At 38.0% G+C, this 17,688-nt stretch overlaps 1 protein-coding gene across 1 annotated transcript in view; it reads left to right on the top strand.

Annotated features, from left to right (window-relative positions):
• The window catches only part of LOC117472150, a 23,936-nt gene extending 7,831 nt beyond the window's left edge, over positions 1-16,105 (top strand). The window contains exon 3 of the mRNA XM_034117285.1: positions 554-16,105. Within this exon, the coding sequence (XP_033973176.1) occupies positions 554-15,419 (14,866 nt within the window). The 3' untranslated portion in view covers positions 15,420-16,105. The remainder of the gene's footprint in view (positions 1-553) is intronic.
• The last annotated feature ends 1,583 nt before the right edge of the window (positions 16,106-17,688 follow it).

Here is a 17,688-nt window from a genome sequence, read left to right on the forward strand (position 1 = left end):
AAACAATGAAGACATATTGAAACTGTTGAGTGTTTTGGAGCAAAAGCATGATGTTCTGGATAAACAGAAAGCACATATGTCAAGTTACACTGAGACGTTAGAGAGGGAAAGAGAAAGGTTGAAGATCATGTTGTTAGAAAGTGTCACTCAAAGACAGGAAATGGGAAATCAACTGAAACAAGAGGCCTTGTTGGAAAGGACAAATCTTCTGGAACTGAAGGCAGAGTTGAAGAAAGAAAGAGAGGACCTGGATAGAGAGAGTGAGGTGATGAACAAAGAGAAACTGGACTTTGATGTGATCAGGTCGGACATCCTGAAACACAGGGACATGTTGGAACAACAGAGACAAGATATAAGAGAAGAAACAGAGAAATTGGAAATCACAAAGACTGATCTTCAAGTGTTGAAAGAACATGAACGAATTCAGTTTGATGAGATAAACAAAGAGAAAGCCAACATTAAAGATCTGACCCTTCATCTTCACACAGAAAAAAACAAACTTGAGAATATCATGAGCATGATTGTTTTAAAACAAGAAGAACAAAAACTCAAGGGAGGACCAGTTCAGCAGACAAACACAAGAACTGGATACCAGAAAGAGCAGTCTGCTGGAAGAAAGAGAAGAACTGGATCTTTTGAGGAAGGATCTCAACAAGAAGAATGAAGAGGTTGAAACAGCCATGAACACCATCAGTTCAGAGAGAGATATACTCAATCAGATGCAGAGTACTACTGACATGGAAATAACAATGCTCAACAATGAAAAGGACCGAATGGAAAGAGGAACGTCGGACCTGAAAACAAGAGAAGATCTACTATTGAATACGAGGAAATCAATGGAAATTCTGAGGGAAAAACTTCACCAGCTGAGTGAAAGGATGAGTGAAGAAATTCAAATCAAAATGATCAGACTGGAACAAAACAATGAAGACATATTGAAACTGTTGAGTGTTTTGGAGCAAAAGCATGATGTTCTGGATAAACAGAAAGAACATATGTCAAGTTACACTGAGACGTTAGAGAGGGAAAGAGAAAGGTTGAAGATCATGTTGTTAGAAAGTGTCACTCAAAGACAGGAAATGGGAAATCAACTGAAACAAGAGGCCTTGTTGGAAAGGACAAATCTTCTGGAACTGAAGGCAGAGTTGAAGAAAGAAAGAGAGTACCTGGATAGAGAGAGTGAGGTGATGAACAAAGAGAAACTGGACTTTGATTTGATCAGGTTGGACATCCTGAAACAAAGGGACATGTTGGAACAACAGAGACAAGATATAAGAGAAGAAACAGAGAAATTGGAAATCACAAAGACTGATCTTCAAGTGTTGAAAGAACATGAACGAATTCAGTTGGATGAGATAAACAAAGAGAAAGCCAACATTAAAGATCTGACCCTTCATCTTCACACAGAAAAAAACAAACTTCAGAATATCATGAGCATGATTGTTTTAAAACAAGAAGAACAAAAACTCATGGAGGACCAGTTCAGCAGACAAACACAAGAACTGGATACCAGAAAGAGCAGTCTGCTGGAAGAAAGAGAAGAACTGGATCTTTTGAGGAAGGATCTCAACAAGAAGAATGAAGAGGTTGAAACAGCCATGAACACCATCAGTTCAGAGAGAGATATACTCAATCAGATGCAGAGTACTACTGACATGGAAATAGCAATGCTCAACAATGAAAAGGACCGAATGGAAAGAGGAACGTCGGACCTGAAAACAAGAGAAGATCTACTATTGAATACGAGGAAATCAATGGAAATTCTGACGGAAAAACTTCACCAGCTGAGTGAAAGGATGAGTGAAGAAATTCAAATCAAAATGATCAGACTGGAACAAAACAATGAAGACATATTGAAACTGTTGAGTGTTTTGGAGCAAAAGCATGATGTTCTGGATAAACTGAAAGCACATATGTCAAGTTACACTGAGACGTTAGAGAGGGAAAGAGAAAGGTTGAAGATCATGTTGTTAGAAAGTGTCACTCAAAGACAGGAAATGGGAAATCAACTGAAACAAGAGGCCTTGTTGGAAAGGACAAATCTTCTGGAACTGAAGGCAGAGTTGAAGAAAGAAAGAGAGGACCTGGATAGAGAGAGTGAGGTGATGAACAAAGAGAAACTGGACTTTGATTTGATCAGGTCGGACATCCTGAAACAAAGGGACATGTTGGAACAACAGAGACAAGATATAAGAGAAGAAACAGAGAAATTGGAAATCACAAAGACTGATCTTCAAGTGTTGAAAGAACATGAACGAATTCAGTTTGATGAGATAAACAAAGAGAAAGCCAACATTAAAGATCTGACCCTTCATCTTCACACAGAAAAAAACAAACTTCAGAATATCATGAGCATGATTGTTTTAAAACAAGAAGAACAAAAACTCAAGGAGGACCAGTTCAGCAGACAAACACAAGAACTGGATACCAGAAAGAGCAGTCTGCTGGAAGAAAGAGAAGAACTGGATCTTTTGAGGAAGGATCTCAACAAGAAGAAGGAAGAGGTTGAAACAGCCATGAACACCATCAGTTCAGAGAGAGATATACTCAATCAGATGCAGAGTACTACTGACATGGAAATAGCAATGCTCAACAATGAAAAGGACCGAATGGAAAGAGGAACGTCGGACCTGAAAACAAGAGAAGATCTACTATTGAATACGAGGAAATCAATGGAAATTCTGACGGAAAAACTTCACCAGCTGAGTGAAAGGATGAGTGAAGAAATTCAAATCAAAATGATCAGACTGGAACAAAACAATGAAGACATATTGAAACTGTTGAGTGTTTTGGAGCAAAAGCATGATGTTCTGGATAAACAAAAAGCACATATGTCAAGTTACACTGAGACGTTAGAGAGGGAAAGAGAAAGGTTGAAGATCATGTTGTTAGAAAGTGTCACTCAAAGACAGGAAATGGGAAATCAACTGAAACAAGAGGCCTTGTTGGAAAGGACAAATCTTCTGGAACTGAAGGCAAAGTTGAAGAAAGAAAGAGAGTACCTGGATAGAGAGAGTGAGGTGATGAACAAAGAGAAACTGGACTTTGATTTGATCAGGTCGGACATCCTGAAACAAAGGGACATGTTGGAACAACAGAGACAAGATATAAGAGAAGAAACAGAGAAATTGGAAATCACAAAGACTGATCTTCAAGTGTTGAAAGAACATGAACGAATTCAGTTGGATGAGATAAACAAAGAAAAAGCCAACATTAAAGATCTGACCCTTCATCTTCACACAGAAAAAAACAAACTTCAGAATATCATGAGCATGATTGTTTTAAAACAAGAAGAACAAAAACTCATGGAGGACCAGTTCAGCAGACAAACACAAGAACTGGATACCAGAAAGAGCAGTCTGCTGGAAGAAAGAGAAGAACTGGATCTTTTGAGGAAGGATCTCAACAAGAAGAAGGAAGAGGTTGAAACAGCCATGAACACCATCAGTTCAGAGAGAGATATACTCAATCAGATGCAGAGTACTACTGACATGGAAATAGCAATGCTCAAGAATGAAAAGGACCGAATGGAAAGAGGAACGTCGGACCTGAAAACAAGAGAAGATCTACTATTGAATACGAGGAAATCAATGGAAATTCTGACGGAAAAACTTCACCAGCTGAGTGAAAGGATGAGTGAAGAAATTCAAATCAAAATGATCAGACTGGAACAAAACAATGAAGACATATTGAAACTGTTGAGTGTTTTGGAGCAAAAGCATGATGTTCTGGATAAACTGAAAGCACATATGTCAAGTTACACTGAGACGTTAGAGAGGGAAAGAGAAAGGTTGAAGATCATGTTGTTAGAAAGTGTCACTCAAAGACAGGAAATGGGAAATCAACTGAAACAAGAGGCCTTGTTGGAAAGGACAAATCTTCTGGAACTGAAGGCAGAGTTGAAGAAAGAAAGAGAGGACCTGGATAGAGAGAGTGAGGTGATGAACAAAGAGAAACTGGACTTTTATTTGATAAGGTCGGACATCCTGAAACACAGGGACATGTTGGAACAACAGAGACAAGATATAAGAGAAGAAACAGAGAAATTGGAAATCACAAAGACTGATCTTCAAGTGTTGAAAGAACATGAACGAATTCAGTTTGATGAGATAAACAAAGAGAAAGCCAACATTAAAGATCTGACCCTTCATCTTCACACAGAAAAAAACAAACTTCAGAATATCATGAGCATGATTGTTTTAAAACAAGAAGAACAAAAACTCAAGGAGGACCAGTTCAGCAGACAAACACAAGAACTGGATACCAGAAAGAGCAGTCTGCTGGAAGAAAGAGAAGAACTGGATCTTTTGAGGAAGGATCTCAACAAGAAGAAGGAAGAGGTTGAAACAGCCATGAACACCATCAGTTCAGAGAGAGATATACTCAATCAGATGCAGAGTACTACTGACATGGAAATAGCAATGCTCAACAATGAAAAGGACCGAATGGAAAGAGGAACGTCGGACCTGAAAACAAGAGAAGATCTACTATTGAATACGAGGAAATCAATGGAAATTCTGAGGGAAAAACTTCACCAGCTGAGTGAAAGGATGAGTGAAGAAATTCAAATCAAAATGATCAGACTGGAACAAAACAATGAAGACATATTGAAACTGTTGAGTGTTTTGGAGCAAAAGCATGATGTTCTGGATAAACAGAAAGCACATATGTCAAGTTACACTGAGACGTTAGAGAGGGAAAGAGAAAGGTTGAAGATCATGTTGTTAGAAAGTGTCACTCAAAGACAGGAAATGGGAAATCAACTGAAACAAGAGGCCTTGTTGGAAAGGACAAATCTTCTGGAACTGAAGGCAAAGTTGAAGAAAGAAAGAGAGTACCTGGATAGAGAGAGTGAGGTGATGAACAAAGAGAAACTGGACTTTGATTTGATCAGGTCGGACATCCTGAAACAAAGGGACATGTTGGAACAACAGAGACAAGATATAAGAGAAGAAACAGAGAAATTGGAAATCACAAAGACTGATCTTCAAGTGTTGAAAGAACATGAACGAATTCAGTTGGATGAGATAAACAAAGAGAAAGCCAACATTAAAGATCTGACCCTTCATCTTCACACAGAAAAAAACAAACTTCAGAATATCATGAGCATGATTGTTTTAAAACAAGAAGAACAAAAACTCATGGAGGACCAGTTCAGCAGACAAACACAAGAACTGGATACCAGAAAGAGCAGTCTGCTGGAAGAAAGAGAAGAACTGGATCTTTTGAGGAAGGATCTCAACAAGAAGAATGAAGAGGTTGAAACAGCCATGAACACCATCAGTTCAGAGAGAGATATACTCAATCAGATGCAGAGTACTACTGACATGGAAATAACAATGCTCAAGAATGAAAAGGACCGAATGGAAAGAGGAACGTCGGACCTGAAAACAAGAGAAGATCTACTATTGAATACGAGGAAATCAATGGAAATTCTGACGGAAAAACTTCACCAGCTGAGTGAAAGGATGAGTGAAGAAATTCAAATCAAAATGATCAGACTGGAACAAAACAATGAAGACATATTGAAACTGTTGAGTGTTTTGGAGCAAAAGCATGATGTTCTGGATAAACTGAAAGCACATATGTCAAGTTACACTGAGACGTTAGAGAGGGAAAGAGAAAGGTTGAAGATCATGTTGTTAGAAAGTGTCACTCAAAGACAGGAAATGGGAAATCAACTGAAACAAGAGGCCTTGTTGGAAAGGACAAATCTTCTGGAACTGAAGGCAGAGTTGAAGAAAGAAAGAGAGGACCTGGATAGAGAGAGTGAGGTGATGAACAAAGAGAAACTGGACTTTGATTTGATCAGGTCGGACATCCTGAAACACAGGGACATGTTGGAACAACAGAGACAAGATATAAGAGAAGAAACAGAGAAATTGGAAATCACAAAGACTGATCTTCAAGTGTTGAAAGAACATGAACGAATTCAGTTTGATGAGATAAACAAAGAGAAAGCCAACATTAAAGATCTGACCCTTCATCTTCACACAGAAAAAAACAAACTTCAGAATATCATGAGCATGACTGTTTTAAAACAAGAAGAACAAAAACTCAAGGAGGACCAGTTCAGCAGACAAACACAAGAACTGGATACCAGAAAGAGCAGTCTGCTGGAAGAAAGAGAAGAACTGGATCTTTTGAGGAAGGATCTCAACAAGAAGAATGAAGAGGTTGAAACAGCCATGAACACCATCAGTTCAGAGAGAGATATACTCAATCAGATGCAGAGTACTACTGACATGGAAATAGCAATGCTCAAGAATGAAAAGGACCGAATGGAAAGAGGAACGTCGGACCTGAAAACAAGAGAAGATCTACTATTGAATACGAGGAAATCAATGGAAATTCTGACGGAAAAACTTCACCAGCTGAGTGAAAGGATGAGTGAAGAAATTCAAATCAAAATGATCAGACTGGAACAAAACAATGAAGACATATTGAAACTGTTGAGTGTTTTGGAGCAAAAGCATGATGTTCTGGATAAACTGAAAGCACATATGTCAAGTTACACTGAGACGTTAGAGAGGGAAAGAGAAAGGTTGAAGATCATGTTGTTAGAAAGTGTCACTCAAAGACAGGAAATGGGAAATCAACTGAAACAAGAGGCCTTGTTGGAAAGGACAAATCTTCTGGAACTGAAGGCAGAGTTGAAGAAAGAAAGAGAGGACCTGGATAGAGAGAGTGAGGTGATGAACAAAGAGAAACTGGACTTTTATTTGATGAGGTCGGACATCCTGAAACACAGGGACATGTTGGAACAACAGAGACAAGATATAAGAGAAGAAACAGAGAAATTGGAAATCACAAAGACTGATCTTCAAGTGTTGAAAGAACATGAACGAATTCAGTTTGATGAGATAAACAAAGAGAAAGCCAACATTAAAGATCTGACCCTTCATCTTCACACAGAAAAAAACAAACTTGAGAATATCATGAGCATGATTGTTTTAAAACAAGAAGAACAAAAACTCAAGGAGGACCAGTTCAGCAGACAAACACAAGAACTGGATACCAGAAAGAGCAGTCTGCTGGAAGAAAGAGAAGAACTGGATCTTTTGAGGAAGGATCTCAACAAGAAGAAGGAAGAGGTTGAAACAGCCATGAACACCATCAGTTCAGAGAGAGATATACTCAATCAGATGCAGAGTACTACTGACATGGAAATAGCAATGCTCAACAATGAAAAGGACCGAATGGAAAGAGGAACGTCGGACCTGAAAACAAGAGAAGATCTACTATTGAATACGAGGAAATCAATGGAAATTCTGAGGGAAAAACTTCACCAGCTGAGTGAAAGGATGAGTGAAGAAATTCAAATCAAAATGATCAGACTGGAACAAAACAATGAAGACATATTGAAACTGTTGAGTGTTTTGGAGCAAAAGCATGATGTTCTGGATAAACAGAAAGCACATATGTCAAGTTACACTGAGACGTTAGAGAGGGAAAGAGAAAGGTTGAAGATCATGTTGTTAGAAAGTGTCACTCAAAGACAGGAAATGGGTAATCAACTGAAACAAGAGGCCTTGTTGGAAAGGACAAATCTTCTGGAACTGAAGGCAGAGTTGAAGAAAGAAAGAGAGTACCTGGATAGAGAGAGTGAGGTGATGAACAAAGAGAAACTGGACTTTGATTTGATCAGGTTGGACATCCTGAAACAAAGGGACATGTTGGAACAACAGAGACAAGATATAAGAGAAGAAACAGAGAAATTGGAAATCACAAAGACTGATCTTCAAGTGTTGAAAGAACATGAACGAATTCAGTTTGATGAGATAAACAAAGAGAAAGCCAACATTAAAGATCTGACCCTTCATCTTCACACAGAAAAAAACAAACTTCAGAATATCATGAGCATGATTGTTTTAAAACAAGAAGAACAAAAACTCATGGAGGACCAGTTCAGCAGACAAACACAAGAACTGGATACCAGAAAGAGCAGTCTGCTGGAAGAAAGAGAAGAACTGGATCTTTTGAGGAAGGATCTCAACAAGAAGAATGAAGAGGTTGAAACAGCCATGAACACCATCAGTTCAGAGAGAGATATACTCAATCAGATGCAGAGTACTACTGACATGGAAATAGCAATGCTCAAGAATGAAAAGGACCGAATGGAAAGAGGAACGTCGGACCTGAAAACAAGAGAAGATCTACTATTGAATACGAGGAAATCAATGGAAATTCTGACGGAAAAACTTCACCAGCTGAGTGAAAGGATGAGTGAAGAAATTCAAATCAAAATGATCAGACTGGAACAAAACAATGAAGACATATTGAAACTGTTGAGTGTTTTGGAGCAAAAGCATGATGTTCTGGATAAACTGAAAGCACATATGTCAAGTTACACTGAGACGTTAGAGAGGGAAAGAGAAAGGTTGAAGATCATGTTGTTAGAAAGTGTCACTCAAAGACAGGAAATGGGAAATCAACTGAAACAAGAGGCCTTGTTGGAAAGGACAAATCTTCTGGAACTGAAGGCAGAGTTGAAGAAAGAAAGAGAGGACCTGGATAGAGAGAGTGAGGTGATGAACAAAGAGAAACTGGACTTTTATTTGATAAGGTCGGACATCCTGAAACACAGGGACATGTTGGAACAACAGAGACAAGATATAAGAGAAGAAACAGAGAAATTGGAAATCACAAAGACTGATCTTCAAGTGTTGAAAGAACATGAACGAATTCAGTTTGATGAGATAAACAAAGAGAAAGCCAACATTAAAGATCTGACCCTTCATCTTCACACAGAAAAAAACAAACTTCAGAATATCATGAGCATGATTGTTTTAAAACAAGAAGAACAAAAACTCAAGGAGGACCAGTTCAGCAGACAAACACAAGAACTGGATACCAGAAAGAGCAGTCTGCTGGAAGAAAGAGAAGAACTGGATCTTTTGAGGAAGGATCTCAACAAGAAGAATGAAGAGGTTGAAACAGCCATGAACACCATCAGTTCAGAGAGAGATATACTCAATCAGATGCAGAGTACTACTGACATGGAAATAACAATGCTCAAGAATGAAAAGGACCGAATGGAAAGAGGAACGTCGGACCTGAAAACAAGAGAAGATCTACTATTGAATACGAGGAAATCAATGGAAATTCTGACGGAAAAACTTCACCAGCTGAGTGAAAGGATGAGTGAAGAAATTCAAATCAAAATGATCAGACTGGAACAAAACAATGAAGACATATTGAAACTGTTGAGTGTTTTGGAGCAAAAGCATGATGTTCTGGATAAACAAAAAGCACATATGTCAAGTTACACTGAGACGTTAGAGAGGGAAAGAGAAAGGTTGAAGATCATGTTGTTAGAAAGTGTCACTCAAAGACAGGAAATGGGTAATCAACTGAAACAAGAGGCCTTGTTGGAAAGGACAAATCTTCTGGAACTGAAGGCAGAGTTGAAGAAAGAAAGAGAGTACCTGGATAGAGAGAGTGAGGTGATGAACAAAGAGAAACTGGACTTTGATTTGATCAGGTTGGACATCCTGAAACAAAGGGACATGTTGGAACAACAGAGACAAGATATAAGAGAAGAAACAGAGAAATTGGAAATCACAAAGACTGATCTTCAAGTGTTGAAAGAACATGAACGAATTCAGTTGGATGAGATAAACAAAGAAAAAGCCAACATTAAAGATCTGACCCTTCATCTTCACACAGAAAAAAACAAACTTCAGAATATCATGAGCATGATTGTTTTAAAACAAGAAGAACAAAAACTCATGGAGGACCAGTTCAGCAGACAAACACAAGAACTGGATACCAGAAAGAGCAGTCTGCTGGAAGAAAGAGAAGAACTGGATCTTTTGAGGAAGGATCTCAACAAGAAGAATGAAGAGGTTGAAACAGCCATGAACACCATCAGTTCAGAGAGAGATATACTCAATCAGATGCAGAGTACTACTGACATGGAAATAGCAATGCTCAAGAATGAAAAGGACCGAATGGAAAGAGGAACGTCGGACCTGAAAACAAGAGAAGATCTACTATTGAATACGAGGAAATCAATGGAAATTCTGACGGAAAAACTTCACCAGCTGAGTGAAAGGATGAGTGAAGAAATTCAAATCAAAATGATCAGACTGGAACAAAACAATGAAGACATATTGAAACTGTTGAGTGTTTTGGAGCAAAAGCATGATGTTCTGGATAAACTGAAAGCACATATGTCAAGTTACACTGAGACGTTAGAGAGGGAAAGAGAAAGGTTGAAGATCATGTTGTTAGAAAGTGTCACTCAAAGACAGGAAATGGGAAATCAACTGAAACAAGAGGCCTTGTTGGAAAGGACAAATCTTCTGGAACTGAAGGCAGAGTTGAAGAAAGAAAGAGAGGACCTGGATAGAGAGAGTGAGGTGATGAACAAAGAGAAACTGGACTTTGATGTGATCAGGTCGGACATCCTGAAACAAAGGGACATGTTGGAACAACAGAGACAAGATATAAGAGAAGAAACAGAGAAATTGGAAATCACAAAGACTGATCTTCAAGTGTTGAAAGAACATGAACGAATTCAGTTTGATGAGATAAACAAAGAGAAAGCCAACATTAAAGATCTGACCCTTCATCTTCACACAGAAAAAAACAAACTTCAGAATATCATGAGCATGATTGTTTTAAAACAAGAAGAACAAAAACTCATGGAGGACCAGTTCAGCAGACAAACACAAGAACTGGATACCAGAAAGAGCAGTCTGCTGGAAGAAAGAGAAGAACTGGATCTTTTGAGGAAGGATCTCAACAAGAAGAATGAAGAGGTTGAAACAGCCATGAACACCATCAGTTCAGAGAGAGATATACTCAATCAGATGCAGAGTACTACTGACATGGAAATAACAATGCTCAACAATGAAAAGGACCGAATGGAAAGAGGAACGTCGGACCTGAAAACAAGAGAAGATCTACTATTGAATACGAGGAACTCAATGGAAATTCTGAGGGAAAAACTTCACCAGCTGAGTGAAAGGATGAGTGAAGAAATTCAAATCAAAATGATCAGACTGGAACAAAACAATGAAGACATATTGAAACTGTTGAGTGTTTTGGAGCAAAAGCATGATGTTCTGGATAAACAGAAAGAACATATGTCAAGTTACACTGAGACGTTAGAGAGGGAAAGAGAAAGGTTGAAGATCATGTTGTTAGAAAGTGTCACTCAAAGACAGGAAATGGGAAATCAACTGAAACAAGAGGCCTTGTTGGAAAAGACAAATCTTCTGGAACTGAAGGCAACGTTGAAGAAAGAAAGAGAGTACCTGGATAGAGAGAGTGAGGTGATGAACAAAGAGAAACTGGACTTTGATTTGATCAGGTCGGACATCCTGAAACAAAGGGACATGTTGGAACAACAGAGACAAGATATAAGAGAAGAAACAGAGAAATTGGAAATCACAAAGACTGATCTTCAAGTGTTGAAAGAACATGAACGAATTCAGTTGGATGAGATAAACAAAGAGAAAGCCAACATTAAAGATCTGACCCTTCATCTTCACACAGAAAAAAACAAACTTCAGAATATCATGAGCATGATTGTTTTAAAACAAGAAGAACAAAAACTCATGGAGGACCAGTTCAGCAGACAAACACAAGAACTGGATACCAGAAAGAGCAGTCTGCTGGAAGAAAGAGAAGAACTGGATCTTTTGAGGAAGGATCTCAACAAGAAGAATGAAGAGGTTGAAACAGCCATGAACACCATCAGTTCAGAGAGAGATATACTCAATCAGATGCAGAGTACTACTGACATGGAAATAGCAATGCTCAAGAATGAAAAGGACCGAATGGAAAGAGGAACGTCGGACCTGAAAACAAGAGAAGATCTACTATTGAATACGAGGAAATCAATGGAAATTCTGACGGAAAAACTTCACCAGCTGAGTGAAAGGATGAGTGAAGAAATTCAAATCAAAATGATCAGACTGGAACAAAACAATGAAGACATATTGAAACTGTTGAGTGTTTTGGAGCAAAAGCATGATGTTCTGGATAAACTGAAAGCACATATGTCAAGTTACACTGAGACGTTAGAGAGGGAAAGAGAAAGGTTGAAGATCATGTTGTTAGAAAGTGTCACTCAAAGACAGGAAATGGGAAATCAACTGAAACAAGAGGCCTTGTTGGAAAGGACAAATCTTCTGGAACTGAAGGCAGAGTTGAAGAAAGAAAGAGAGGACCTGGATAGAGAGAGTGAGGTGATGAACAAAGAGAAACTGGACTTTGATTTGATCAGGTTGGACATCCTGAAACAAAGGGACATGTTGGAACAACAGAGACAAGATATAAGAGAAGAAACAGAGAAATTGGAAATCACAAAGACTGATCTTCAAGTGTTGAAAGAACATGAACGAATTCAGTTGGATGAGATAAACAAAGAGAAAGCCAACATTAAAGATCTGACCCTTCATCTTCACACAGAAAAAAACAAACTTCAGAATATCATGAGCATGATTGTTTTAAAACAAGAAGAACAAAAACTCATGGAGGACCAGTTCAGCAGACAAACACAAGAACTGGATACCAGAAAGAGCAGTCTGCTGGAAGAAAGAGAAGAACTGGATCTTTTGAGGAAGGATCTCAACAAGAAGAATGAAGAGGTTGAAACAGCCATGAACACCATCAGTTCAGAGAGAGATATACTCAATCAGATGCAGAGTACTACTGACATGGAAATAACAATGCTCAACAATGAAAAGGACCGAATGGAAAGAGTAATGTCGGACCTGAAAACAAGAGAAGATCTACTATTGAATACGAGGAAATCAATGGAAATTCTGAGGGAAAAACTTCACCAGCTGAGTGAAAGGATGAGTGAAGAAATTCAAATCAAAATGATCAGACTGGAACAAAACAATGAAGACATATTGAAACTGTTGAGTGTTTTGGAGCAAAAGCATGATGTTCTGGATAAACAGAAAGCACATATGTCAAGTTACACTGAGACGTTAGAGAGGGAAAGAGAAAGGTTGAAGATCATGTTGTTAGAAAGTGTCACTCAAAGACAGGAAATGGGAACTCAACTGAAACAAGAGGCCTTGTTGGAAAGGACAAATCTTCTGGAACTGAAGGCAGAGTTGAAGAAAGAAAGAGAGTACCTGGATAGAGAGAGTGAGGTGATGAACAAAGAGAAACTGGACTTTGATGTGATCAGGTCGGACATCCTGAAACAAAGGGACATGTTGGAACAACAGAGACAAGATATAAGAGAAGAAACAGAGAAATTGGAAATCACAAAGACTGATCTTCAAGTGTTGAAAGAACATGAACAAATTCAGTTTGATGAGATAAACAAAGAGAAAGCCAACATTAAAGATCTGACCCTTCATCTTCACACAGAAAAAAACAAACTTCAGAATATCATGAGCATGATTGTTTTAAAACAAGAAGAACAAAAACTCATGGAGGACCAGTTCAGCAGACAAACACAAGAACTGGATACCAGAAAGAGCAGTCTGCTGGAAGAAAGAGAAGAACTGGATCTTTTGAGGAAGGATCTCAACAAGAAGAATGAAGAGGTTGAAACAGCCATGAACACCATCAGTTCAGAGAGAGATATACTCAATCAGATGCAGAGTACTACTGACATGGAAATAGCAATGCTCAACAATGAAAAGGACAGAATGGAAAGAGGAACGTCGGACCTGAAAACAAGAGAAGATCTACTATTGAATACGAGGAAATCAATGGAAATTCTGAGGGAAAAACTTCACCAGCTGAGTGAAAGGATGAGTGAAGAAATTCAAATCAAAATGATCAGACTGGAACAAAACAATGAAGACATATTGAAACTGTTGAGTGTTTTGGAGCAAAAGCATGATGTTCTGGATAAACAGAAAGCACATATGTCAAGTTACACTGAGACGTTAGAGAGGGAAAGAGAAAGGTTGAAGATCATGTTGTTAGAAAGTGTCACTCAAAGACAGGAAATGGGAACTCAACTGAAACAAGAGGCCTTGTTGGAAAGGACAAATCTTCTGGAACTGAAGGCAGAGTTGAAGAAAGAAAGAGAGTACCTGGATAGAGAGAGTGAGGTGATGAACAAAGAGAAACTGGACTTTGATGTGATCAGGTCGGACATCCTGAAACAAAGGGACATGTTGGAACAACAGAGACAAGATATAAAAGAAGAAACAGACACATTGGAAATCACAAAGACTGATCTTCAAGTGTTGAAAGGACATGCAGACATTCAGTTTGATGAGATAAACAAAAAGAAAGAACTACTGGCTCAAATCAAGACAACCATTGAGAGTGAGAAGGAATTGTTAAATGAAAAAATTAGGATGGAAGGAGAACTTTCTGATACTAAAACAAAAGAAGAGTGGCTTATCAGGTTACTGAGCTCCATAGGAGGTATAAGAGTAAAACTCAAACACCTTAATCAAGTGAGCAATGAAGTCTTTACAAAGAATATTGAGGTGTTAGGGCAAACATATATTGACATGCTCCAATTAAACTTACTATTGGAACACAAGTTTAAGGAATTTGATAAAAATAGAAAGGAGATGACTAGTTATTATGATCTGATACAAACAGATAAAAACAACATTGTGACAGTGAAGTTTGACAAGGCTGTACAAACAGAGGTGGCATGGCAAAAATTGCATGAGCAAGAGCCATGTGTTGAGAAACAGGTTTTGAATAAACGTGAAGACTTTAAATGTCAGGTTGTTATGCAGCCAGATTTCACAATCCAGACTGAAAAAATTGATCAGCAGAAGTTCAAAGGAGATAAACATGATCTTAAAATAAAAAATAAATACTTGAAAACGGATGATGATGTTCTAGTGATGGATAAAGAATATGAAAAAAATATACAACTATCAGCTTCAGAACAAGATTATTTTACAGACAAGAAAAGATCAAAAAGGGATTGTTTGCGAAAGATCTGGAAGGACACTAAAATGGAACGAAAGGAGATCTATCAAATGAGGATCATGAGCCATGAAATGAGAAATAACCTAGAGAAAAGACTAAAGTTGATCAACCAGTTTGTGAGGAGACCATGGTTACAAGAAAATGAATCATTGGAGAAGGAGCTCAAACAAGAACTAGGTAAGGACATGACATCCCAAAGTGACTGGAAGATAGACCGCACAATGCTTGATTTAAGACACACACAGCTCCAACAACTTAAAGCTCAAAAGCTCACTAAAATTGTCAAACTCTCTGACAAAGAAAAAGTGTTGAGGCCAAAGAGAACTACCAACAATGATCAAACATTAAAGGTCAATGTAACCACAGAGGACTTACAGGTAACAAAAGGAGAAGCTTCTGCAAAAATGTATAAAGAACAGACAAAGGTAGGAGAGAAGAAGGCAGCTCCAGAGACTTCCAGTGGACTCCTCAGTCAGCTGCAGCGCTACTACCGATGCTGCTGCCACTGCTGCTGCAAACAAGTCTGCCAGGAGTAACACTGAGAGACACGTCTGTGTTTCTGTCATGATGACTTAAATGTAGATAGCATGATATATTATTTATACTTTTCTTACTTTTGCCGTAATACAAGGATGAAACCTGAATATTTGTTACATTGGCTGCCAGCAGTTCTGGTCTAGCAGTCCAGATAGAGAAGACATTGAAAATGACGGCTTGACGTTTCCATATATATAAAAATGACTTAAGTGAGATTAAACTACTCATTCAACCCTTTTAAAACCATTATATACACTAACTAAAAAAATAATAATATTGTTTTAGGTAAGGTATTTCTGAACATCAGAGTGCGGAAATGTTAACATCCCAAAGTCTTGAAAATGCTTTTCCTTAAATTGGCTTTTGCACCATGTTGGTTTGCATATTTACAAATGTATAATTTATTGGAGAACAAAGTAAGATTTAACAGTATTGTTCTTTGTGAACCAAGAGTGATTGTTTGATTATAAAGAGTGAGTGCTTTTTTCAGGTTATATTGCAGTATTAAATTGAATGCATTAAACTTCCGTATTAAATACTATTTAAATACAGAAAATGCTAAACACTTAAAACGTTGTTGTTGCTGCTGTTTAGTTTTTCTTGCTGTTTCAAAATGTTCATTAATTAACATTGATATGTAACAATAATTTACAAAAAAATAAATAAACATTAAAAAATGTAAATGTAAAGAAATGTTATAGACATTTTCTGACTACATACATTAACACACATAATGCTTTTCGATGCTCTATATCACAAAACATTAACATTACAGATTTGATCTGTAATAAACTAAAAGTGTCTTTCGTATGCTATTGACTAGTTATTAACTAGAGGTTGATGGACGGCAGTAGCGTAGGCAGACATTTACTTTAGGGCGGGCCTGTATAAAATAGGGTGGGCCAGCTTTTTCCAGGGGGAAAAAATGACTTTAAGGTAGGCCTGGCCTATAATAATAATTTTTTTTAATTTTTTTATTTAACCTTTATTTAACCAGATAAAAAACATTGAGATAAAATCTCATTTTCAATGCTGACCTGGCCAAGAAGGCAGCAACGTTACACATAACACATAACACAAACATATAAAATACAGAGAACATAACTAAGAAAACAAAAGACAGTCAAAAAAAGCAGTCACTACATTGTGCACATTAGGACAGTAAGAAAAGTACACTACTTGTTACTGCAAGAGCAGCTGGTGGTGAGGACTTCAGACAACTTCATTATAATATATAATAATGCCATTGCCAAGCATCGTTGTAGCATTTCCCTCCAAATAATGGTCGAAGACCTGACTGATGATATGAATTTATTGAAATCTCCAATATCAACGTAAGAGCTATACAGACACAAAAATAACAAATACATTTAGGTTCCATCTGTATTAGAATCACTTTAGCATACTAGCAAATGTTAACTGTAAACAGACAGCAAAGCTACAAAACAGCATAGCCTACAAACGAATTAGGACACAACCCACATGTTTATATTATAGTTAATACCAACCTTGTGTCTCTTCGGGGGGTGCTAAACTTAAACATAAACTTTATCCTTTACTTTCTCTGTCTTTATATGTAGATATTACTTTTCTCCGTTAATCTCTGCTCCTTTTCTCCGTCACGTTGTTTCCATAGAAACAACAACTTCCTGTCAACAGCGTAAACTCGCCTTCAAAAATAAAGGCATCTAAATAACACAGGAAGTTAACCTAAATGACATTTAAGACATACAACTGCAACAAAAGTAACAAAAACAATGTAATATCCTTTTCAGTTTCACAGAACACAAATTGGGTTATTTACAATCGTTACGTAACTCTTTTATTGCACAAGGTAACAGCAAAAATAGGTTGTAGCATTCAAACCTGCTCATGGACTTGCAGTGGTCCTCGCTTTTTTTAATGTCTCTCCAACGAGTTACGCAGGTGTTTCCAGTCTACATATCCATCCCTCCTAAATGCACCTTCAGCTCCTGGGCTGGGGAAATGTCTGCACATTTGACAGAAAAGCGCGTCCCTACTTGCGCTGTATTCCACCCAGGGAAAATCTTCATACCACCTCGATGAGAAGCACCTTGCTTTTCCATGATTAACAGTGTAGGGGAACTTCTTCAGTTTTGGCTGTGAAGAAGATCAGCGGGTAGGCCTACACCTCGTTCATGTGGACGACCGGGAGCGGGAGGGAGCACTGCTAGCGCCGTGGAGCAAGCGGCCGTAACAGTATAGTCTCCGGAGTCAGAGAGTTTGGCCCTGGATCGCTGCTAGATG

The sequence above is a fragment of the Trematomus bernacchii genome, unplaced genomic scaffold (genome assembly GCF_902827165.1).
Source record: "Trematomus bernacchii unplaced genomic scaffold, fTreBer1.1, whole genome shotgun sequence".
NCBI lineage: Eukaryota > Metazoa > Chordata > Actinopteri > Perciformes > Nototheniidae > Trematomus > Trematomus bernacchii.